At 38.8% G+C, this 25,498-nt stretch overlaps 2 protein-coding genes across 2 annotated transcripts in view; one reads left to right on the top strand and one right to left on the bottom strand.

The window, feature by feature from the left end:
* The window catches only part of Cib2 (Calcium and integrin binding family member 2), a 78,712-nt gene extending 63,807 nt beyond the window's left edge, over positions 1–14,905 (bottom strand). Inside the window, exon 1 of the mRNA XM_090372351.1 lies at positions 14,813–14,905. Within this exon, the coding sequence (XP_090228477.1) occupies positions 14,813–14,863 (51 nt within the window). The 5' untranslated portion in view covers positions 14,864–14,905. The remainder of the gene's footprint in view (positions 1–14,812) is intronic.
* Positions 14,906–17,522: 2,617 nt separating this feature from the next.
* Positions 17,523–25,498, top strand: part of LOC150087033 (uncharacterized) — a 52,676-nt gene continuing 44,700 nt past the window's right edge. Inside the window, exon 1 of the mRNA XM_090371766.1 lies at positions 17,523–17,607. The gene's annotated coding sequence lies outside the window, so the exon portion shown is untranslated. The remainder of the gene's footprint in view (positions 17,608–25,498) is intronic.

The following is a 25,498-nucleotide window of genomic DNA, read 5'->3' as shown; positions in this document are numbered from 1 at the left end:
TAATTCTAATGGTGGACCGTGTAGTTTAATAAACAACAAACATTTAGAAAAAAGTACCGAAATATCGTTCCGGCGCGAATACACCACTATTAAGAGTAAGGGATCTGCAGATTTACTTAACAAGGACAGGTCAATGTTGAAAAAAAGTCGCGAGTTAGGGTTGAATGTGAAAGTGTCTGCAATTCTGCCCAGACACGATAGGAGGGAATATATGATGAGAGCCATGTCGATCAATTCTTCCCTTGAAAGATTGTGCAAGACTCAAGGGGTAGAATTTTTCTCAGCCTGGTCTATGCTTGTTGACAGGTGAGACTGCTTCTACAGGTTAGGCGCACTATAGCTTCAGCAGCTTATGCGCCATTAAACCTCCATAACACACACACACACGCGCGGGCGCTTCTACAGGGATGGGGTAGACTTAAATAGAAATGGTTCAAGAATATTTGCTGATGCTATCAAGGCAGTATTAAGTGGTTCGGAAAACTTCTAGCTTGGGAGATACACCGACTAAAAAGGTTAACAGTGGCCGCAGGCAGAGGCAAAAGTGATTCTTGCACTGCTTCTATTAGAACGAGCAGCAGCCTGGAAAGCAAGGTAATGGGAATTTCCAGGACTGCTGGGAGTCATAGTGGAAGTAAATACATGAGCTTTGTTGGGGTAACTAAGAGTAGGAACATGTGCATGTATACTTGCATGTACACCAATGCTAGGAGTATAGTTAATGAATTTAATAAGCTTGAAGTGCTAGTCAAGACATCAAAGGCAGATATTGTTGGAATATCGGAGACGTGGTGTTACACAGATATAAGCAGTGCTGAATTGGAATTTGGGGAGTACAATGTGTACAGAAAGGATAGACAGAACAGGAAGGTAGGAGGGGTTATGCTCTTAGTTAAGAAATACATAAAATCTAAGTAAGTGCATCCAATTGATGTTGCTGGACAGTGCAATGTTGAGTCTGTTTGGTGTAACATAAGCACCATAAGCACTGGGAAAGGAAAAATGAGAGTAGGTGTGTGTTATAGGCTTATCTGACAAGTATAATGAGCAGTTGTACAGAGAAATAGAGAGGGCCAGTAAATCAGAAAGTCTTATAATGGGCGATTTTAACTTTCCAGATATTGACTGGAATTTCCACAAATTCCAGTCAATAGTGTGCAAGTTGGTCACTTGCACACTAGCAAGACTTTTGTGGATTTATTGAATGACTTTTTCTACAGCAACATGTTCGAGAGGCAACCAGAGGGAGTAATACTCTTGATCTGATTATCAGCAGTGATTATTCATGCATTAAGAATTTGCAGATGAAGGAACCACTGGGTGACAGTGATCACAATGTACTAATGCGGGAATTACTTAAAGATGTAACTACCGTAAAGGCTAAAGGGAAGGACTTTTGCTTTCGTAAAGGTGACTACAGGCGTCTCAGACAGTTTTTAAATTCTGCACAGTGGGATCAACTGATGATGTTACCAAACAGTGGTGTAGGTACCATGTAGGCAGGCAAGGCAATTGCCTCCGGGCCCGGGCATTTTAGGAGTCCAGCGCCTTTTGCTGCCTCCTCTTTTTGCAATTTTCATTAAGTAGGGGCCCGAACATGTGCTTTGCCTCCGGGCCCGAAAAAGGGTAGCTACGCTACTGTTACCATCGTTGAATTCTAAATGGGGAGCCTTCAGAGATGTAATTTTGGAGGCTACTAGGCTGGATGTCAAATGAATTAATGAGACTTCTAGCAGAGAAAAAAAATGTATGGGATGCATATAAAGTATCAGGTGACACAGAAGCCTATGGCAGATATAAACTAGTCTGTAATCAAGTCACAAAGGAGGTTAGGCAGGCGAAGGCAGATTACGAGAAATTTTTGGCAAAGGATGCAAAGCGTTCTTTACTTATGTTTTTTTTTTATATGAAAACCCCAAACACAACAGGTATTAGAACCTGTAGTACTTAGTACCGTGCTTGGGTTGGAGATTGAGAAGACGAAAGAAGTTATTTGTTGACATTAGACTTGAACTTCTGTACTGTAATTTGAACTTCTGTACTGTACAAACGATCAATACTTTCTGTACTTTGAACTTCTTTACTGTAATTTTCTGTACTGTAATTTTCAGAAATACGTATGAAGGAAGGTTGTTCCAGAAAACGGCAGTTGAATGAATAAACGAGGAAGATGAAAAGTTGGTTCTGTGAGTTTGAAGTTGGACAGTAAATGAATGTTGGCTGTTGGCGGCACATGTTTGGACTGTTTTGAAAGGGAGAGCGGGAATTATAGAAACCAATTCAGAAGAACAGTGCCCATGGAAGTATCTGTAGAAAGGCATGCAGCAGAAGCAGTACGTCTATGAGACAGCGAGTGGGGGGAGCATAGATTCAAATTGAGGAAAGACAGTTGTAGAATAGATGTGCGGGAAATTTGCCTTTATTCAGCGGGTGGTTGATTGGTGGAATAGACTTCCATATTTTGTTGTGGAAGTTGATAGTCTAAATGAAATTCAGGCTGAGCTGGATAGGCATTTGATCGAATGGAGGGGTGAAATGAGAGGTGTTTTTTTCTTTTTTTTTTTATTTTGGCTTATGCTGCATAGGCCTGCTTTCTTACATCGTATGCCTCTACTAATGCTAACTACGAAAAGTAGTTGACAACCAGAACTGGGCCATGTTTCTTCAGGGTCTTGGATCATTTGTAGATAGGTTGAAATGTGACAATTAAAGTTTAGTGAAACTAAATGTAAAGTTTTGCACCTGGAGAACAGAAATCCAGCTGAAGAACTAGCAGAGAGAGAGAGAGAGAGTAATAATATATTTCAGGTTGAGAAACACTTGTGTTTAAGGTACAATCAGATATGGAATTTATCATTCAGTATGAACAGATAGACAGGAGGATGTGTGGTGTTCTGTATGTGATTTATATGAATTTTACAAGTAACGAGAAGCATGTTAATTTTTTCCTGTAAAATAATAGAATAATAATAACATTGCGCTCAGGAGCTTACCGAAGGTAAGGTCGTGGGGCGCGCTGAAGTGGTACTTCTCTGGCCCCCGCCTGGGGGGAGAGGCGCTCCCATGAGCGCTCAGGAGCTTAAGGTGGGAGTCTGAGCACTCATCGTCTTGCACTAAAAATCTTAGAAGAAGATCTTTATTGGTCAATTTTCATGTTGACATAGACAAGTAACTAGTTATGTTTTAAAGACTATACTTTTTCCAAGTTTCAATGAACATCAACACGGAGTTTAATTAAAAACACCAAAATTGCAACGCTTAAGTGCAGTTCTTTCTTTGAATTTTCGCACTAAAAAAATCTGAGAATACAGTGTTGGTACAGACAAGTAAAGAGCTCTCTTTGAGTAAAAAGCATATGTAAATTCTTTCCTTGATTAGTATTAATGCAAAGAGGAATTTCTTGGAGTGTAAAGTTTAGTCCCTCTGAATTCTTTGAGGTTGGGTAGCTAGTAACTTGTATGTTTTTGCTACTAACAGCGCTCTCGTCTAAGCAAGCCTCCATTCACTTTCCTCCCATACCCTACACTTAAATTTTCTCCACTTTCCACAATTACGTAAATAGAGCCAGTAGCGTGGCATTCATCTCTTTCGAGAGCAAGTGTTTGGCCTCGATTTGACGAATATCTGTTCCTGTTTTATTTCGATATGTCGGTAATAGATATACAATTTTCCCGGAGAGGGAAAGGAGTTCATTGCATAAAGGAAATAATTCTACCTCCGCGCGCTTGGGTACAGCTGCCTAATAAAATTAAAAGGCAAAATGAATGACTGGAGAAGAAAACTAAGAAATGTCAACATATATTTCTAAAGGGAATATAAAAAACAAATAACTGCAGAGAAAATGAATGCAGGAATAATTTGCCTAGTCTTACGAATAAACTACGGTCTACACAAAGTAGTCATCATACATTTTCTGAAAGTCACAAACAGAAATGGGTGTACTTTTGGCTACTAGTATTAATACAGAGAGTAATGTAAAGTTTGGTTCCTCTGAATTCTTTGAGGTTGGGTTGCTTTTTTCTACTAACATTGCTCTTTTGCTGTGTTTGGCATGACAACGTCTCAAACTTCGAAATAAAGGTTTTTAGGCGAGTTTCTCAGATACATACCGATGTTTCCATGCAGGAGACTTTCCACTCAATAATGTTATTTTTTAACGTGTTTTACCTGGTTTTAGAGGGTCATTCTATGAAGCCGAATGGATGACGCAATCCTCTGTGAGTAAATGAAAAAATATTAGGAAATCACAAGTTCTGGGGTGGGGTTTTCGACGGTTGCTGCTCTCGTTCGATGATGGGATCGTGTAACCTCTGCTTGGTCGGTCTATACCTTCAAAAATGTTTTGTATAAAAAGGACACCATATGTTTTAGCTTGAATTTTTGGTTATGGCACGAATTGGCGGACATGTAAGTAGTAACTTCACATATTTATTTATTTTTTAAGTGTAACTTTAAGCATAACTTGTGCGACGCATGTAAAAAAAAAGTAAAGTGCAGCCATTATCAACCCACTGCAGGATGGAAGCCTCCTCATGGGTCCTTGACACGAATTTGGATTACGGACGAGTTCTTACATTCAACACCATATGCTTCAGAGTGAGTGCCATGGCCAGTGACTGCGGTTATACAGTATATATATATATATATATACACCAATAAATAGGCCCTGAAAATATTATCGTTTAAGGCAACCCTTCTAGCCCACGCATGAATCTGTTATAAATACAAAGGAATGTATTTCAGCCTACGATTGTTTTATTTAGATGTCGTTTGGTTAGTATTAATGTAGATAAGAGTTTCTTCTTTTGAATGTTTTTAGACTTCCCTACCCCATACATGCATTGGAATGTATAATTATTTTAGGTTAGTTAGCTAAGTAATTGTATGTTTTTGAATAGCACCTTACCTTGGGATAATAGCCTCTATAACGTTGCTATTTTCTAATTCATAGATAACGACTGTGCACATCGCGCTGTTTTACGACTGGAAAAAAGGTTTCTAACCGCATACATATTTTGGTTCCTATCACTTGTGTATTTTGGGATAATAATAGTCTTTTAGCATTGATTCTTTTCGAATCACGATTATTACTATTTAAGGGGGAAAGGTGCTACAAGTACCCAACTTATTTTTGAAGAGCATCAATAGAACTGAAACTACCTATTACCTTGGGACTATAATAATCTGCTAAAATTGTTTTTTTTTTTTTTTTTCTCCACAGATAATGACACAAAGGAGACTGGAGAAAACTGTGTACTATTGATATTAATGATAACTGTTAGGAGCAACCACTTGGAAGATTGCAGAAGAGAATGCATGTTTCTAGGAGAAAATAATGTTTCCATATATTTTTTGTTCGTTAAAAGCTGAAATTTTCATTTGGTGTTTGTGTTTTTCCTCGGATTTCACAGAATTAAAAGTTTCTTAAGGTCTACCTGGAGTCTATTTACAAGTTTCAACTTGTAAATAGACCTCAGGTAGACCTTAAGAAACTTAAAAGTTGAAAACAAGCAAGATAACACCAACAAGTTCTACATGGTGTCTATTTTATACACCTTTCTCTAGTGTCCATTTTATATGTCATCTAAGGAAGTTCACGTTAAAAATACTACATGTCAGATTGAGATTTACACTTTCTTAAAATATTTAAGTCAAATTAGACAAATTGGGCCTTGTAAGAGCAAAATTAAAGCTCGTATACAAGCAAGTTTACATGCCTACAAAATCTAGCTGAAGTCTATTTTTAAACACCATCTACACATTTCTCAAGATGAAAAACAAGTTCACAGAATATGTTTAAGTACTTGGAGTCTCCTCACTCTGACGGTTTAATCAATAAAGGGTTACACACTATGAGTTTGGACAGAGCTCTGAAAAGACACATACAAGTTTAGTCACTAATAAAAAAGGGTTACACACTATGTGTTTGGACGTAGATACCTTAAAACTGGTCATTAAAATAACAGGAATTTCCTAAGGCACACACAAGTTTGACCAAAGACAAGGCTGAGTCAATAAAATGGTTTACACACACACAAGTTTGAGTCAATAATAAAAAAGGGTTTACACACTCCTCGGAAGACAAGTTTGAGTCAAGACATACACAATAATAAAAAGGCTTATTCACACTGACGGTTTAGTCAATAAAGGGTTACAGACCAGGTGTTTGGACAGAGCTCTGAGAAGACACATACGTTTAGTCATTTTCTAAGGCACACACAAGTTTGAGTCAAAAGGCTTACACACTCTGATGGTTTAGTCACACCATATGAGTCTGGACATGTCTCTATCTGAAGACACACAAGTTTGAGTCAATAATAAAAAGCTTACACACTATGAGTTTTGGGGTACAATCCTCAAGAAAAAAACATGGGATAGTAGGGGAAGGCAACTCATCACAAGAGCTGGGAGGGTAAGGAAAAGCGGCTCAAGAACTACAACTCCGAAGCATGTGATGTATTTGCTGTTGGGAGGAATGAATGTTTATAGTGCATTCTCCGGGGTTCTCTGTTGGAGGAGGCTCTGGTTGAGATTTACATTTTCTTAAGATATTTAAGTCAGATTAGACTAGTTGGGCCTGTAAGAGAAAAAATTAAAGCTCCTTTGGTATTTGTGATTTTTTTTCTAAGACACACACGGCACCTCTGTAAAGCTCTGACGGTTTACACAGCGACTCCTCTAAAGACACATACGTTTAATCAATAATAAAAAGGGTTTACACACAAGTTAGTGCTTTGGGGGAAGGCAATTCATTATTAAAAACACAGTCTCTGACGTCAGATGATGCAATAGGAGGTTGATGCAACTCCGGCTCGGGCTGGATGGATGTTTATAGTGCATTCATGTTGGAAGAGGCTCAGGGTCAATGGACGTTAGTAGTGCCTGCTTATCTTCTGATCAGTAAAATGAACGAGAAGTATACCCTACCCTCCAAAATTCTCGTATGCATCTCGTAAATACGGATATATCGAAAAATAAACACAAATAACAGTTTGTGGTGCATACTGTTATGGGCAAGACAGTGGGAGAATCAATAAATTATTAATTAGCATTTAGCATTAGCATTAGTAGAGGCATATGATGCAAGAAAGCAAGCTTATTCAGCATCAACCAAAAAAAAAAAAAAAAAAACCCCTCTCCCATTTCACCCCTCCGTTCGTTCGAAATACCTGTCCAGTTGAGCTTTAAATTTGTTTAAGCTATCAACTTCAACAACAAGTGATGGAAGTCGGTTCCACCAACCAACCACCCGCTGGCCAAAGGCAAATTTCCGCACATCTATCCGACATCCGTCCTTCCTCAATTTGAATTTATGCCCTCTGAGGTGATTATTCTGAGAAAGATGAAGAATCCCATTGGCATTGAGCATGCTCAAACCATTCAAAGCCTTATACACCTCTATCAGATCACCTCGCCGGTGCCTAGTCTCCAAGACACATCTTGGCCATTGATGCCCTTGTGTCTTTAAACCCTTAATCAACAACAACAGCCTAGTCTCCAGACTCTGTAATTTGCAAAACTTAAGCCTTTCTTCGTAAGAGCAACCCTTTGTTCCATTTACTAATCTTGTTGCCCTTCTCTGTACCCGTTCCAGCAGCTCTACATCCTTCTTGAAATGAGGCCTCCAGACCTGTATACAGTACTCAAGATGTGGCCTAACCATTGCCTTATACAAGGGAATAATCACCTCCTTATCCCTGCTAGAAAAATTCCAGTATATCATTGACAAGACACCATGAGCTACTCCTGCAGCTCGTCTGCACTGCTCAGAGAACTTCATATCTGCCTGCACAATTACCCCCAGGTCCTTTTCATTCTTCACCACTGTCAGTGTAGTACCGCAGAGTTGATACATTGCTCTGGGGTTACTGTTTCCCATATGTAGTACTTTACATTTGTCAATGTTAAACTTCATTTGCCACCTCTCAGCCCATCTGTTCAACTTTTCCAGATCCTGCTGCAGCAGCATAGCGTCAGTAGTGTCCTTAACGACCCTGCCAACCTTTGTATCATCTGCAAACTTAGACATTAAACTTGATATCCCATCATCAATATCATTCATAAACACCGAAAACAACAATGGACCCAACACTGAACCTTGAGGAACTCCACTAATAACATTAGTCCACGTTGAGCAGTGTCCATTGATTACCACTCTCTGTCTTCTGCCACTCAACCATCCCCTTATCCACAGCAGCAATTTGCCTCCAATGCCACACTGCTCCAATTTGTGCAGCAGTCTTCCATGTGCAACAGTATCAAAAGCCTTTCTAAGATCCAAATATATAATATCAAAGTTATTCCCTGCATCCAGTTCTTTTGTGACTACATCATAGTATCCAATCAAATTGGTCAGGCAAGACCTGCCCTTAACAAAACCATGCTGTGTCTGAGCTATAACTGAATTCTTGGCTAGATGATCCTGCAGTGCTTCTTTAACCAGTGCCTCCATTAATTTACCTGGAACAGAAGTTAAACTAACAGGTCTATAATTACTTGTGTCAGCCTTTGATCCTCCTTTGTGAATTGGGGTTACATTTGCAATCTCCAGTCTATGGGTACCTCCCCTGAGTCCAAAGAAGCTCTCATAATTATGGCTAGGGGTTTGCATACTTCCTTTGCTGCCTCCTTTAATATAACCGGATAGATCCCATCCACCAGAGGTGCCTTTTTTATGTTTATCCTCAACAATCTCTCCTCCACTTTCCTCTCAGTTATTACAAAATCATCCAGCTCACTGCCAATGTTTACTTTACCTACATCATTCTCCTTCCTGAATAACTGCTCATGCGTGAATGTAGATGCAAAATACTCGTTTAGATTGTTAGCCACCTGAGCAGGATCCTCAACTGTTGAACCATCAATATCCAGTGGACCAATCTGATTCATCCCTTTCCTTCTCGAGTTCTAGTATGTAAAGAACTCTTTTCTGTTTTTCTTTGCATCCTTTGCCAAGGATTTTTCGTAGTCTGCCTTTGCCTGCCTAATCTCCTTTGTGACTTGGTTACAGACCAACTTATATCTATCATAGGCTTCCATGTCACCCATTAATTTGTATGTATCCCATGCATTTTTCTTCTCTGCCACATGTCTCATTAGTTCATCTGACAACCATTTAGGCCTAAACCTTGAACAATATTTCTTAGTTGGTATGTAAAGCCTGGTAGCCTCCAAGATTAGTTCCTTGAATGTTTCCCATTTTGAGTTTGCTGTTGGTAACATCATCAGTTGGTCCCACTGTATAGAATTTAAATACTGTCTCAGACCATCATAGTCGCCTTTACGAAAACAAAAACCCTTCCCTTTACCTCTGATGGTAGTTACCTCCTTGAGTAAATCCCACTTCAACACACTGTGATCACTGCCACCTAGTGGTTCATTTATCTGCAGGTTCTTAATGCATGAAGAGTCACTACTGATAATCAGATCAAGAGTATTGCTCCCTCTTGTTGCCTCACGAACATGCTGATGTAGAAAACAATCATCCAATAAATCCACAAAAGCCTTGCTAGTATGCGAGTGACCAACCCACAAATTCCAGTCAATATCTGGGAAATTAAAGTCCCCCATTATAAGACTCTCTGATTTACTGGCCCACTCCATTTCCCTGTACAATATATTATTATACTCATCAGAGTCATTAGGCCTATAGCACACTCCTACTCTCAATTTTGATTTCCCTATGCTTATGTCACACCAAACTGACTCGACACTGCCCTGTCCATCGATGTCGACTGGCTTCACTTCCTTGGACTTTATGTGTTTCTTAATTAATAGCATAACCCCTCCTCCCCTCCTGTCCTGTCTATCCTTTCTATACACATTGTATTCCCCAAATTCCAGTTCCGCATTACTTATATCTGTGTGACACCACGTCTCTGATATCCCAACAATATCTGCCTTTGATATTTTGAGCAATACCTCAAATTCATCAAATTTATTTACCAAACTCCTAGCATTGGTGTACACGCAGGTATAAATGCACCTGTTTCTATTCTTAGCTACCCTAACACAACCCATGTGTTTATTTGTAACGCAATGACTACCAGCAGTGTCTGAAATATCCTGCATCTTGTTTTTCAGACTTCTGCTCATTTGAATAGAAGCAGTGCAAGAATCACTTCCACTTCTGCCAGTGGCTACTGTTAATCTATTAGTCCTTGTATCCCCCCCAACTAGCAGTTTTCCGACCCACGTAACACTGCCTCGACAGCATCAGCAAAAATTCTTGCACCCTTTCTATTTAAGTGTATCCCATCCCTGTAGAAGCAATCTCTCCTGTTAACAAGTACAGTCCAGGCTGAAAAAAATTCTACCCCTTGAGCCTTGCACAATCCCTCCAGGGCCGAATTGATCGACAAGGCTCTCATCATATACTCCCTCCTATCGTGTCTGGGCAGAATTGCAGACACTTTCAAGTTCAACCCTAATTCACGGCTTTTTTTCAACAGTGACCTGTACTTGCTAAGTAATTCCGCCGGTCTCCTACTCTTAATATCATTAGTGCCAACGTGTACAACTATATCACCTTTTGTGCCCTTAAAAGATGATATCCGCTCTACAACGTCATCAACCTTTGCCCCTGGCAGACATACCCTGGTCCTATTCCACCTATCCTTTTTACAAAGCATGTTCCCAGTTTCCCTGACAATAGAGTCACCAACAACTACTAGTTCCTGTGGGACCAGCGCATAATGAGACTGTAAATACAATAAAAACCATGCGGACTTCTTTGAGAACACAAAGAGGGATAATTTCTGCGAGTAAATGTTACTTGATCCCAATAACACAGAAATCGAAGAAATGTTAAGATCCTCAACGTTATCAGGCCGATATTGGATTTTATTAGTTATGGATTTTATACCAAACATTGAGAAAGGTACAATTTCCTCTACGCAGTTTCAATTTTTGCCAGTTTTAATGTCCACATCCATTAATACCTAAGCAGCCGGGAGGTAAGTTCCGATGTTTTCAGTTTCCGATCTTTTTATTGTCAGACCGATATTATTAATAAGCAGATAATAATGTCACAATAATCCAGCATGGGAGGAATAAGTTGCATGTATAGCAAAATCCCCTCTAAAGGACAACGGCGCGCGTTTGATTAAATTGATATTAATTGGGAAATAATGATATTAATATGGGAAGATGATGAAAGTCATACGGAATGTGACGTTCATGTCAAATTGGTCAGGACTTTCAGTGGATTCACCAGAAATAAAATAATCAAATATATGGAAAGTGTATGTTCATGGACCAATTTGCATATTATGTGAGCTGAAAAACCTAGAAAAACTCAAGAGGAAAAAAATCATACTCCCTAACTACACCCGATTGCATAAGTCTTTAGAAATTCCTCCGGTCAGCGACAGGACTCCAACCCAGACTTCTACAAACCCTGTCAGTTCATGTGAATTATTTTAAGGGTGAACTAAATTCCTATACCTTTACCAGCCAAAGAAAAACATAGAAATGTTTTGTAAACTTAAACCTGATTAGAACCAGCATTAAAATAATTTTTGGATTCCTCCAGTTTGAGCCCGAACAAGTTTGCCAAAATAATGTTTTTCAGAATTAATAGGAGAGCCCGATACGCCGTTCCGCCTCATCCTGTTCAATTGTAATTTGCGTGTCCCATCAACTGCCTTCTGCACGTATTCTTCCGTTTCTTAGAAATTGCCATTTCGAACCCAGTTAATACTCATTAATAGTTATTGTCAAAGCGAAGCGGAGATTAGCAATATTGGTTCCATTTATAAAAGGCAAGAATTATTTGAAAGCGTTATAATTGTATGATTTATTCTGATAAATAAAGATAATAACAAGTAGCAAAACTTTTAAGAGAAATCTCGTCAAAAAAGAAGACAAAAAAAAAAAAGATTGTCTTATAGTCAAATCTCTAGGTAGCAAGGCAAGCGAAATCGAAGGGAACCAAACCCTACGGAAAATGAATTACATTCTATATAAAATACAGTGGAACAAAATCCCATTGTATTTTAGATCTCAGGATGAATGAGAAGAATAGAAAATTTTTTCTGTCTGTGGATAACTGCACTCCTCATTGGCAAGTAAACGACTTACTTTCAATTACTGTCGAGTGGTAAAAAAAGTGCAGCCATTATCAACCCACTGCAGGGTGGAAGCCTCCTCAACAATTCATGCTGAGGGAAATGGACCATAATCTGCCACGCTGGCCCAGTGCGGGTTGGCAGATCGACCGTATTCAGCAGTCAGGGGCTTGAATCCCGGTCTACGCAAAGAGCGTGTGCTACTGCACTCGCGCTCCGAGTGGTACTTATCACCAAATGTGACGACCGTTCTTCAGCCACTTGATCAAGGTATAATCCAGTTTTTTTAAGAAAAACTACCGAGAATGCTATTAAATAAAATTGTGCTATGTCTTGAAAGCAAAATACAATTCGAAATCGAAATTCTGCAGGCAATGTATTTATATGTTTATGCATGGAATGAAACTGATGAAATATTGATCGCCAACTGCTCCAAACCTGCTGGATTTACCGCTTTGAATGATGCTATGTGTGAAGTTCTGCATGCTTCTTCCTCTATTAATTTAATGCTGTAATACATATTATAAGATTATACCACATTGTATTAGTAGAATTACATTAAATATTCAAGCTTTTACTTGTTTTGTTGGAAATTTATGAACAATCGATATAACGCCCGTTTTTCTCATTTCCCTGGAGGATCGTTAATAGAGCTTCGACTGTATATTCTTTGGATGTAATATAACAGTTTTATTTTTATTATAAAAAAAAAAAAAACACAGGAAGTTCGAGCTTTCGTTAAAAGTAAAATCTCCAGCTAAACTCAAGGAATCGTAGATCGCCAATTACGGAAAAGAGTTCAATTCATCGGATATCAGTATGGTCTTTTGTGTCGTTTGCGAAAAGAGAGCGTTCCTTGCAGAAAAAAAAAATCCAGATCAACCAACATGTGAAAACAGCATCGCACATTGCGGCCAAAAAAATTAAAAAGCAAGGAAAAATGTCCAGATCAGTTGCTTTTAACCAAGCCATGACTCGAGAAGAAAAAAATGACTTTTCAATGGATGTCTCGCCTTGGTAAGCAGTAATATCCCTTTCAAGTTAACCAATACAGTTTTCAAACGATTTTTGAAAAAAAAAAAAAATTCTAAAAATCAAAATATTATAGACTAATCTACCTGAAGAAAGAATAATTTTAATGTTATTTATGATAGTATTAGTATTAGAAACAGTATATCCTTGGCCATTACATTGCACATTTCTATATTGGAAAGTTGAAGTGCCTTCTCTTTCGCACTTATTTGCTTGTAAGGTTCTCGAAAACGTGAATCACTCCACAATTACAAGATTTTGGATTGATGCAGCCTTTTTCGCCATGGGTTTAAATTGGAAAAAGGCTGCATTTTTGTTATAGACACTGCTCCGTGTATGATAAAAGCAGTCTTCTGCATTACAAGTTTTCTATCCAAACCTAATCATTATTTGCTTAGCCCATGGCTTGCAGAAAAAATTCAAGGTAATTTTGGCGAAGTCAGTAATATTATTTCTTCTGTAAAAAAAGATTTTCGTAGAAGTCCTTTCTCTTCCACCAGAGCCAATATTGACAAGGATCGAGAACGTTGTCGATGCTTTAAATACTGCAGATGCTGCAACTACTGATGATGCTAAGGCAATTCTTTCTGATTATTTGGTTAGAAACATTTGCTGTTCATTGAGACTCATTTTGCTTGATGCGTGGGAACTTTGTTTGACCAGTGCAATTGAAGAGATAGAGAAAGTTCAGTTAGAAATTTCAACCAGTCCTGGAAACAGCAGGGAAAATAAGATATAAATTTGATAATGTTTAAAAAACAAAATCTCATATTTTAAGGAAAGATGGTTTAATTAATGGAAATAGAGGCTTTCAAAAGTCACATTTTTAAGTTTAGCCCAATCACTTCTGTCAATGTTGGAAAGATCGTTCTCAGTTCAGGCGATTTTGGACAATCAACGCCACAGATTTACGAGTATAATGGGACACGTTGAAAAATATATTGTCATTTACTGATAACAATGGTTAGCAGTAAATAACACTGATACTTCCATGTAAAATGATACTTATCCTATAAGTTTTCGTTTAGCAGTTCGTTTAGTTAAAATCCTGAATATAAATTGTAATAAATATATTATACTAAAGGTAAAATACAAAATTGATATTGCATATAAAAGGGCTGTGCATATTTTAGTCTATTTTATTCCATATTTTTTACTGTTTTTAGTGCATATTATCCGATCTCTACCTGATGAGCATTCATTTCTCTATTTTTTTTTTTTTTTTAAACAAAAAGTCGAATGGGTTACTCAAAATTTTGCTTTTATTTTTGTCGCGGAAATGTTAATAGTTTTAGCATCCTCTGAAGACATTTTTTGTTTCTATTAGAACGAGTACCTAACTTTAAAACATTTCTGTAAAAGGTGGAAATCCAATATAAAGTCCTTTGAAATAGTATATTTGAAACTTTTTTTTTTTTTTTTTTTGGAGGAGGAAGGGCTGGGGATCAGAGTTTTGACCAGAAAATTAAATAACTTTTTTTTATTATGTTTTTTTTTGGGGGGGGGGGGGCTAAAGCCACCTCCAGTATGCCCCGTACATGTATATAACAGCAGTTCATGATTATTGACAACTTGCAGGCATTATTCCTTCTCAGAATTGCACATGACAAACAACAATTCGAAACAAAATGGAATTGAACCTACCTAAGTTTTGCAGCTATATGTGTAATTTGAATTTCATACGGTAGAGGTTCATTCATTATCCACTTTACCTGGTAATCTTCCAGTTGCTCCTCTGTAAACGTTACAACTTTGTTCCCCATGCGCTGGATTCTCTTATGATGCTACCTTCCGGTGGGTGTGGATGCAACTGCTGAGATAGCACCTTGAATGTAGCTCTAATTTGGACCACACCCATCCTCGTGTTCCAAATGACGTCAGATATCATCCTATTCTTGCACACGAGGTTGCCAGGACCGTTGCTAAGGCGCTCGTCAAAAAAAAAAAAAAAAAGAAAAAAAAGTGATGTATAGAACTCCTTAGTTACAATAGTTGAAAACCGGGAATATCGACTACACTGAATGCTAAGTTACATTACTCTAATAATGGCGAACAAAATGTTAACAGTCCTATTTCATGTAAATACTCTGGTTGTTGACACGAGGAAGTGATGTGACTGAAACACTAAGGAAAAGAATTGCAATGATATAATTTGACCGTGTCTAATTTTTCTGTCACTTTCGACCTCTCCACTGGTATCCCTTAATTGTGCTGGTGGGAAAAAAAAAAAAAAAATTACTACGCATGCTGGTGAGATCGTCAGATCCCAGGGAATATTCTGTCTAAAAAACAATTTTTTAATCTTTTACATGGAACAAAGGTAGGTTATAGTATACATATATTATGTCAAATTTACATAAAATCACCTTAGGAACATTTATATTTTGATAAAACTACATAAACGCAAAGTTAGCATTAGAAAAATGTTTTAAAACTTCCACATGAATTTTATTTGGTTATACATAAAAAAAAAGACGATTACTGTACTGGCAATGTTGGAAATTATGTTAAAATATCCTTTTAAAAGTTTACAAAAGAAAATGAACAAAAAAAGAGTTAATCAACTACTTAATTGCGATGAGGATTGAATTCCTGCGGAGTGTATAGAAAAACTTTTAAAAGCTACTGTGCACTGTGTAAGTACTAAAAGTGATAGTAAAAGCATAATCAAATCTTAGCCGTAAATGAATAAACAAAAATCTCGTAACATTTATAGCTGCACAAAAAATTTACTTTAAATTATTTTATTTTTTTTATTATAAAATTTAATAAAAAAATGTATCTACATATTCCTGTGCCATCTAAGCAAGCAGACTAATGACATATTCCTTACTAGACATATTAATGACTGACTAATGACATATTCCTTACCAGTCTTAACCGTATTATGATGCAATGAAACCACCTGCTTTTGTTACACTGGCCAGGAAAAAAGAATAATAATAGTAAAATAAAATAAAAAAAATAACTGAATAAAATACATAAATAAATAATAAAAATTAAATATAAATAAAATCTGAAAAAATAAAAAGAAAAATAAACAAAAAATACATAAGTTTGCAATTGACAACTGGCTAAAAAGAAATTTACTACATATTAGTATTAGTAATGCAAGGAAGCCACTGGCCAAAATAATAATAAATATATAAAACAATAATAATAATTATAATCAACAATATTATCCTGGCGACCTGGTCGTGCCTGTGAGTGATCATTCTGCATCCTGCGGTGATCTGTTGGATCGTTTCGGAGACCAGGTGACATGTATCATCTGACACCCAAGGCTCCTTGGTGATGTATTTTCTATAGTTCCTGGTGTTGATTACAATGTCTACAATGACAAAACGAAAGGAAAGAAACAATCCAAATGTTCAATATGCAGGTTTAAGTTGAGTAGGCCATCATTAATCTGGAAGTTAGTATTAGCAGTGGCAAATAATGCAGGGAAGCAAACTTATATATCATCGGCAAAGAAAAAAAAAAAAAAAACTTCACCTCATCTGACGATTCCGTCTAATTCTTTCTTAAGAAAATTTAAATATTAGCATACTGGAGTATGCCGATAATTCATCTTTTTCACTATATTTTTATACTCTACCAGTATTTCATCCTTTTCAGCAGAATTAAAAAAAATTAAAAATTTGAAAACAAAATCGTCATCTGTTAAAAACTAACAATGTTTTACTCTGTGGCGGTAGCAACCACAAGCTGGTGATCAGCTTTGTTATGCTTGGAGTTGCTACCACTACAAAGTAGTAAAAGCATTACGACGTGCATTTTACGCATTCTTTTTAACGAGTTTTAAATTTCCAACTCTGGGTAAAATTATTACTAGCATTATAACATGAAGCGTTATGTTAAGAGACATTTCCTAGCCTTCTTGAAAAAATAAGTAACATTTATGAAGACGAATTCATCGGGGCGCGGTAGCCGTGTTAGCAAGACTGCTAGGCTGTGTTGAGTAGAATGGCGGTTCGAATCCCGCTGTCAGTAATTCGGAGTTATTACGGGTTTCTCTGCTCAGCATCTGAGTTAGTCGGTCTCAGGCCGTGGTCGTGAGGTTTTCTCCGGGTCCTCCGGTTTCCCCCTCACAAACCCAAACCGACCATAGAACATCCGCTACACGCACCTGTACACATTTTCTCTTCAAAATCTAACATACGGGGTTTTTTCCCCGTATGTGGGATATTGAAGAGAGGTGGGCTACACATCGTGCACACACTACCCATCAACTTTATTATAGAGATAGGTTGGGTAAATAGCTTAATCAAGAGTGCTGAAGTATTTTTAGCGCGTTGAGGAAGTAATTTTGGCCAATATAACTCATGTATGAGCCGACAGATGGCGCGAAAGGAAACTGGCTGTGTGTGTTAGTTGTACAGAGGATTCAAGTCGTGTACATTTTAGTAGTACATTTTTTTCAGTTAGCCAGTTTAGCTGTTTGTGCAGTGGATTCAGGAGTAGGAAATTCAGATATAAAACTTTTGTTAGATTGCGAATTCAGCCGGTAAGTGATTTTTAGTGTTTGTACTTTTAAGAAATTCGCACCAAATTTCTTATTCAAATGAAAGTTTCATCACGGCCGTTAACCTCAAAATTGGAGATATAATGTACACACCGGATTTGTTAACCCACGCACATAAGACACTTGTAATTACAAAATAAACAAATACAGTATATGTCCCGGTAGCTGAACAATAGCAATTATTGGATTCAATTCTGATTTTAGAAATGAAAAGGTTGAAAAGAAATTAAGCAATGTGCGAATTCAATGATACTAATGAAAGTGTGACTTTTATTAGAGTGATTAGTGTGGAAAAGAAACAAATAATATTGTTAGCTGTAACTTGTACAAAATATCTGCAGCGGTATTGAGTAATACAGTATTTGTATGTTGTAGGTAATAACTTTGTGCGAACTCAGCGATATTAATGAAAGTGTGGGAAAGAAACTGAATATTATTAGCTGTAACAAAATGTCTGCACGGGTAATATTTATTAGTTTTAGAAGGTTACAGTTTTGTGCAATTCCTGAAGTCTCGTTTGAAAGTACTCTCCCCACCCCTTCTCCAGTTACCGATTATCTTTACTTCAAGTAGTTATATTTTGCCTCTTTAATTTGTAATTATTTTACTTTGCAAATCATCACAAGCTGCTACCCATTCTCTAGTAACCGATAAGTAGTTATATTTGCCTCTTTGACTTCTACCCATCTTCTAATAGCATTTAGAAATTACTACAAGTTATAGTGTTAGGCCCCAGTGATAACGGGAGGTTACAACTCTTCACTGTGACAGTTTTAACGAAGTCAGTATACCAGCTGCCGCTGATTAAGCACCAAGAACAGTGGACTGTTGCATTTCATTTTTCTTTTTCTGCAGCACGCAGATTCGATTGAGAAACGTGCATAGCAGCTTCAGTGCACGTTAAGATAATATTTTCAATCATGTAAATCAGTTCATTTGCAAAATTTATCTCCTTGTGATGAGTTTACATCGCCACAATGTAAATCGAATGAATTTGCAAAATCAAATTAGAGGTAAATGGGCAACATCGGAAATTTCTTGCGCGTGCCTTATCCATGTTGTTTAATATTTTATTTAATTTTATAATCCCATCATATATAGTATAATAGTTATGTTGTGACTGTTCTCATTATGTCACTTTGGGAAATTTGCAAAAGCGAGCAGTTACTTTGTGGATGAAGCTTGTAATGGATAAACGCCCGTCATTAGAAGCCATCAGCTACCGGTAAATCACGCTACGTTAAAAGTTTGGCAAGACGTGTTTATGTAACACATTACAGTCATGGGCTCCGGCAGCGTAGTGAAAGTGCACCACCTTGGTTTCGAAGTAATGCTCAATTTTTAATATTTTCATTAATTTACTGAATTATAAGATATTGCACGTATTCAAAACTTTGGTGAACAAAAAATTTATTCCCACATGCACCCACCTTACAAAATATCCTGCCCAACGATTACAGTTGTCATATTATCGGCAAAAAGCTATGATGGGGGCTCACATCTAGTGAGTATGGGCTTGGCACACCCAGGGTCCTGAGCTGGATATCATCATTCTTCTCTTTCTTGTTGGTGATTCCTTTCTACTTCTGACTCTCTCTCTCTCTCTCTCTCTCTCAGGGTAACTCGGGAATTTTTTTTTTTTGGCTGGTGCAGCATAAGCCTCTGGCTTCCTTGCACTATATGGCTAATAATAATAATAATAATAATTTGTGCTTCTCATTGGTTTTACTAATCCAGACTGACAATTGCTGTCAGTCAAGTTCTGTATTTGTTAAACTTCCTAACGAAGCTGATATAACGTAAGTTAGTGCAGAAGTTACACGTTTCATGCCTGATTAGTTGCAAAGTCATGTAAAATGAACTTATTTATTTAGCTATACGAATTCGGAAACATAAAACATAGCAATAATGTGATGTATAACATTATAAGACTTAGTTCACTGCAATATTTTAGAGTTATCTACAGTTCCGACAATGCATATTAGATTTGCCTCCTTATCAGTTCGAGAAGTCTCAAATACCAGCAACTGAAACTTGTATGCCAAATTAATTTGCATATTCAATTATTGGAACAGTTCGGTGTAGTCCTTTCTCACATGGCGCCTCCGTAGCCAGGTGGGAAGGAGCAGCAGTGCGTAGCACACGCTTCTTGATTAGACCGGGGTTCGAGCCCGTCACCACCAAATACGGAGGATGTGGAAAGGTCAGGGAATGACCACCGCATATCCCGGAGCAATATGGCCTTAGTTGCTAATGCTCCTAAAAACCAAATAACAAACAAACAAACAAACCTTTCTCACATGGGCACCTTTGTCTTGCACCAAGCTTCTCTTTGGTCATCAAGCTGCATATTGGTGCTAAATGAACATAATTACACAGTTCATTAATCTGTGCTAAATGAACATAAAGGAATCCATGGCTCTCTGAGTTATGGTTACCGAACGGGTCCATGGCTTAGCACAATTCATGCCCCCTCCACTGCCTGAAGGTACAGTAAACCCTCTATTTTACGGATTAATGGATGGAAGGCTGGAGTGCCCGTTTGTTATGATTGTGTTGAGGCATGACCAACTCCCATTTGTTATTTAAGTGGTGAACTCCCATTTGCTATTTAACTTAGTATTAGTAGTAATGCAAGAAAGCAAACTTATAAAGCATAAGCCAAAAAAAAAAAAAAAAATCCATTTTACCTACCACCCCTTCCAATAGTTTGTCTAGTCCTGACTTGAATTTATTCAAATTATGCACTTCCACAACAACAGATGGAAACTTGTGCCAGCAATCAACCATCCGCTAGCTGAAGACATCTATTCTGCAACCATTCATCCTCAATTTGAATTTATGCCCCCCTCGTGTGCATAGTCTCGGCAAGAGTCCCATCACCACTGAGTTTGCTCAAGCCATGCAAAGGCTTAAACTTCCCACTCAGGTCGCCTCGAATGTGCCTGGAGACTAGGCCAAGTTAAAGTACAGTAATTACATTTAAGCACACGTATCCAATTTTAGTTATTTAGTTTGTGATCTTCAATTACTTTCACTTCAGACTACTCATTAATGTAATGTAAACGCATAACGCTTGTTTAGGGTTATGCGTTTACATTACATTGCAGGCGACACACGGGGAAGCGAGCATTCACAGCAATACGATGCGTTTTTTTTTAATTTCTTTTTGTCCGTTGTTGAATGAACTAGATACCACAAAAGCCGTTGAAGTTATTTCAAATTAAAGGAGCCAATAAAGTTTGACTCAGATATAAAAGGATTTTTGGTGACAAGCCCCAAGTTACTTCGACATACGACGCCGTGGTTAAATCTGTGAGCATGCTCTTTAGAAAAAAAAACGAAAATATTGGAATAGTTGTTTTAAAGTCTATGAAAATGATCCACACGTTAAATTCACTAAAATAAAAGAAAACTTGAAAATAAAGTGCGTTCTCTCAAGCTTAAATGGGATGAAAATGCCTATGACGACTGTTATTTGGTATAATTTGAAACTTTCATAGGCGTCTACAATTAAAATTGAGCTAGAGGTAGAATAAGTCTACAGTGGCCAATTTAATTCAATAGCTTAGCGTAAGCTTAGCTTTCTGGCATGTGCTTAAACTGGAAAACACAACACCAAAAAACAAGCAGTTTATTGAGTTCAATGAAGTACTCTTGTGGGAAAGGTCCGAATCCGTGGATTATTTTTCCTCAGCGTTTTTCTTAGAAACCTGTCCACACCAAGAGATTTATTAATTGAAAAACTATCCATTTGTGCAGTGATTGGAAATGGAATATTTGTACGTTAAACACTGCCAAAGCAAACCTACTACAAAGGTTGTTGTCATATTGTCTGTCAAATCGAAAGTTTCGAGACCATTTGTACCCTGCACAATTAAAAATTTAAGCAGTTATTCTGTATTTATTTGTACAAGGTTCGTGGCCTGAATATGAAGGGTTTATTTGGGGGGGGGGGGGTCTGCATCGACTATTTTGAAAATTAACATAGTCAATGCACGTTTGCAGCCGATGTTGCAATCCATTAACATCTTTCATGGTCAGCAATGACGTCTCTTTAGGTGTGATTAGCACCGATGGGTCATTATCTGAAATGTCGTGCTGCAGGTTTCTTCTATAGGTTTCGTCCTGTAGTTGGGTTGGGGAGAGGTCACTTCCAGTGTCATAAACTACAATGCTCGGTCCCTTTCTCTTGGGAATATCTGCAGATCTCTCCATGCAGAGATCTGCATGGAAAACCAGAAAGTGCCCAGGGAGGGCACTTTCTGGTTTTCAATGATTTTATTCGCCTCTTCCTGTGTCTCAGTTTCAATAATGACGCCGACGTTGCGAATCTTCCTCATAGATTTTATTCTGGTGGTTTCAAAATCTTCACCAAGGTTAGTAATTACCGAGTTTTTCACCTCTTCGCTTGTATGGTGAGTCTCTGGTGTGGCTGGCCTTAAGATGACCAGATGTGGGCGTTATAGTAGGTGCCCCTTCTTTCTCCTGGGGGCAACAGGAATCGGCTGTTGCTCTATTGTTGTTGTGGTCCTCAGCGCTTGGTCGTATGTGGGGCGAACAAAATGCGCTGTGGCATTTTGTTCGCCCCACAATCAGTATAAGCCTGGAGCTTTGCTGTTGCTCTTTCACTCTCTAGGAAAGTTTCTATCAGGAGTGTATCCAGCTTATTCCATAAGTTGACGATTTGGGCTCTAAGCCCTGTGGTCACCCTGTTAGTTTGCTCCTTGAACAGTGTTTCCAGAGCAGCCTTGAGGAACATTGATTTCTCATGTATGGTGCCCTCTGGCAGGGTGGGATCCAGAGGCAGTTCCGGTTGTTTCTCCTCGCTGGTTGGCGTGTATTTCTTTTGGCTCCTTGGGCTCAGTGTGTGAGCGTGTCTCCCGCTGCGAATTTGGCACTATTCTTCCTATTCTTTCTCTTGCTTGTCTGGGGGCCCCAGAGCAGGGGGTCCACCGCTTCATCCTTGTGTTCGATGATAATGGGATCATCGTTTGGGTTTTGCTGCATGGTGTCCTGGTTATTATCAGGTTTTCCCTCCATATCGGGTAAAATCCGGTTTATTGAGCCGATTCGGTTTAACGGGGTTTTGTGGGTTCCCGAGAAAGGGCTCGCTCGTGAAGAGGTGCAGATTGTCGCCGGTAGCAGGTCTGTAGGTGGAATAGCGCCTGAACAGTCCGTCAGCGAGGTTTTGTGCTGGCCCCCCTGGCCACAAGTGTGGGGGGGGGTTAACAAACAAATGTTAGAATGCACCTAGAGCAGTGGAATTAGTTCCCTATAGCGTTTTTGGGGCTGCTGAAGATGATGGTAATGCCAAAAACACAATAGAATTCACTGGAGAAGAGTTTGTTCCTCACCATGAAAAGTTTATGGTGAGGGGGGAGTTCACTAAAAACATATTTCTCAGCTGTTTAAGACAGTTAAAAGCACAAATTGTTGTAGCTCTCTTTCAGCCCGATAAAAACACTGTTGGGGCACCCTCCCCAGTCAAGTGCACACTACCAACGTGGCCTCTCTATGGCCCTGCTGCCAGCCATATGGTGACCATTGTAGTCTGGCAAACCAAGGACACAGATAAAAACGCTGGTAATTTGCTAAATTCCCAAAGGTTTGCAAAATTGGCCTACCTAGGGAATCTCAGATGACGGGAACACTTTTGGCGAACTAAACACTTAACACTCATATTTTAACACAAAAATCAGGAGCTCGTAACGGCAGCCATATTGTCCTTTTTTTTTTTTTTCTTTTTTTCTTGTTATTTGGTATGAAAAGCCGAGTAGCTTCCAAGATAACTTCCTTGAATGGTTTCCATTTAGAATTTGCTGTTGGTAACATCATCATCAGTTGGTCCCGCTGTATAGAACTTAAAAACTGTTTGAGACCACTGTAGTCACCTCTACGAAAACAGAAACCCTTCCCTTTCTTCTGATGGTAGTTACATCTTTGAGTAAATGCGAAATGATTACACTGTAATCCCTGCCATCTAGTGGTTCCTTTATTTACAGATTCTTAATGCATAAATAATCACTGCTGATAATCAGATCAAGGGTATTACACCCCCTGGTTTGCTCTCGAACATGCTCCTGAAGAAAACAATCCAATAAATCCACAAAAGTCTGCTAGTGTGTGAGTGACCAACACTAAAAACTTCCAGTCTATATCTGGGAAGTTAAAATCGCCCATTATATAACAATCTGATTTTCTGGATCGCTCTATTTGTCTGTATTTGTCTGTTCGTTGTAGTCATAAAATGCATTTGGCCAGTGCTGGTTTAAGTAATGAGCTAGCAGGGCCCTTGCCCAAGGAGCCATTCTTTAAGGGGTGCCCATTTTTACAAAAAAAAAAAAAAATAAATAATAATAATAATAAATAAATAATAATAATAATAAACACACACTTTTAAATCTCTGGCATTTACAGCGTACTGTATCACACGACAATGTAAACTCGCGGTGATGGGAGAAACCCCTGGTACCGTTTGACCCTCAACACACACACACACCTGAGTGATCACTGAATTATGACCACCCCTATGAAAACTGAATGGGTTTACCACGAGAGTGCGGAGTTAGTCCACCTACGTAGCATAAATAAGGTGTCAGTGGTTCAGTAGATGGTAAAAGGAAGGATTTATCGGACTTTAATAAAGGACAGATTGTGGGTGCTCGACGAGCTGGTGCCTCGATTTCCCAAACGGCTGAACTGGTGGGGTGTTCGAGAGGCGCCATTGTTAAAGTGTACCAGAACTGGCGTTAAAATGGTCAAACGACGACCCGACGGCAAAACTGCAAAGGTAAGCGAAAGGTTGATGTTAGAGGTGAGCGCCGGGTCCGACGACGCGAACAGGTGCAGCATTGTTGAAGAGTTGACTACCCAATACAACATTGGCCAACTCAGAATAATATCTCGCATGACCATGCGTCGAACGCTCGCACATATGGGCTATACCAGCAAATGAACCCTACGGCATCCTCTCCTAATCAAGGTTCATTGGCGTAAAAGACTTGCCTGGTGCAAAGAGCATGCAAGTTGGACGTTAGAAGACTGAAAGAAGGTGTGCTGGTCGGATGAGTCACGTTATTTACTGCACAATGTGAATGGTCGTGTACGCATTTGACGTCAACAGCATGAGGCTGTCTATCCATCATGCATGGTATCAAAAGTGCAGGCCAGTGGAGGCGGTTGTATGGTGTGGGGCATGTTTCGCTGGCAGGAACTTTGACCCCTGGTGCATGTGGAACGACGTATCAGTGGTCTTCGCTATCGTCAACTGCTTGCTGACTGTGTACACCCCGCTATGTTACACTTTTTCCCGAATGGCGATGGTGTCCTCCAAGATGACAATGCGCGGAGCCATCGGGCACTTGTTGTGCATGAATAGTTTGAGGAACACAGTTCCGACTTCCAGAATATCGATTGGCTTCCGAACTCCCCAGATATCAATTCCATAGCGCACTTGTGGGACACTATGGAAAGGCATATCAGGCGTCTGGATACACCAATCACCTCCATACCCGCATTGCTGACCGTATTACACACGCCTTGACGTTGGGCCTCAATAGGGGTCCAACGGCTAAATGACCAGATGAACAACGGTACAGAACACAACACATGAACAATTCCCACACACTTTTAAATCTCTGGCATTTCCCAGTGAACTGGTTCACCACAATGAAAGCAACGCGGAGATGGGGGAAACCCCTGGTGCCGTAAGACAACAACACACACTTACACTTACACTTACACCTTGGTTGGCCATACCTCCCGAACGCTTCCGACATCTTGTTGAATTAATGCCTCGTCGGAGAGTTGCTGTACTGAGGGCAAAAAGGAGGACCTACGAAGTATTAGGTAGGTGGTCATAATTCAGTGA

Source organism: Mastigoproctus giganteus, chromosome 4 (assembly GCF_048544385.1).
Source record: "Mastigoproctus giganteus isolate SK-2022 chromosome 4, ASM4854438v1, whole genome shotgun sequence".
NCBI classification, from domain to species: Eukaryota; Metazoa; Arthropoda; class Arachnida; order Uropygi; family Thelyphonidae; genus Mastigoproctus; species Mastigoproctus giganteus.
Note: the sequence above shows the minus strand (reverse complement) of the source record. Positions and strands in the feature narration are given on the sequence as shown.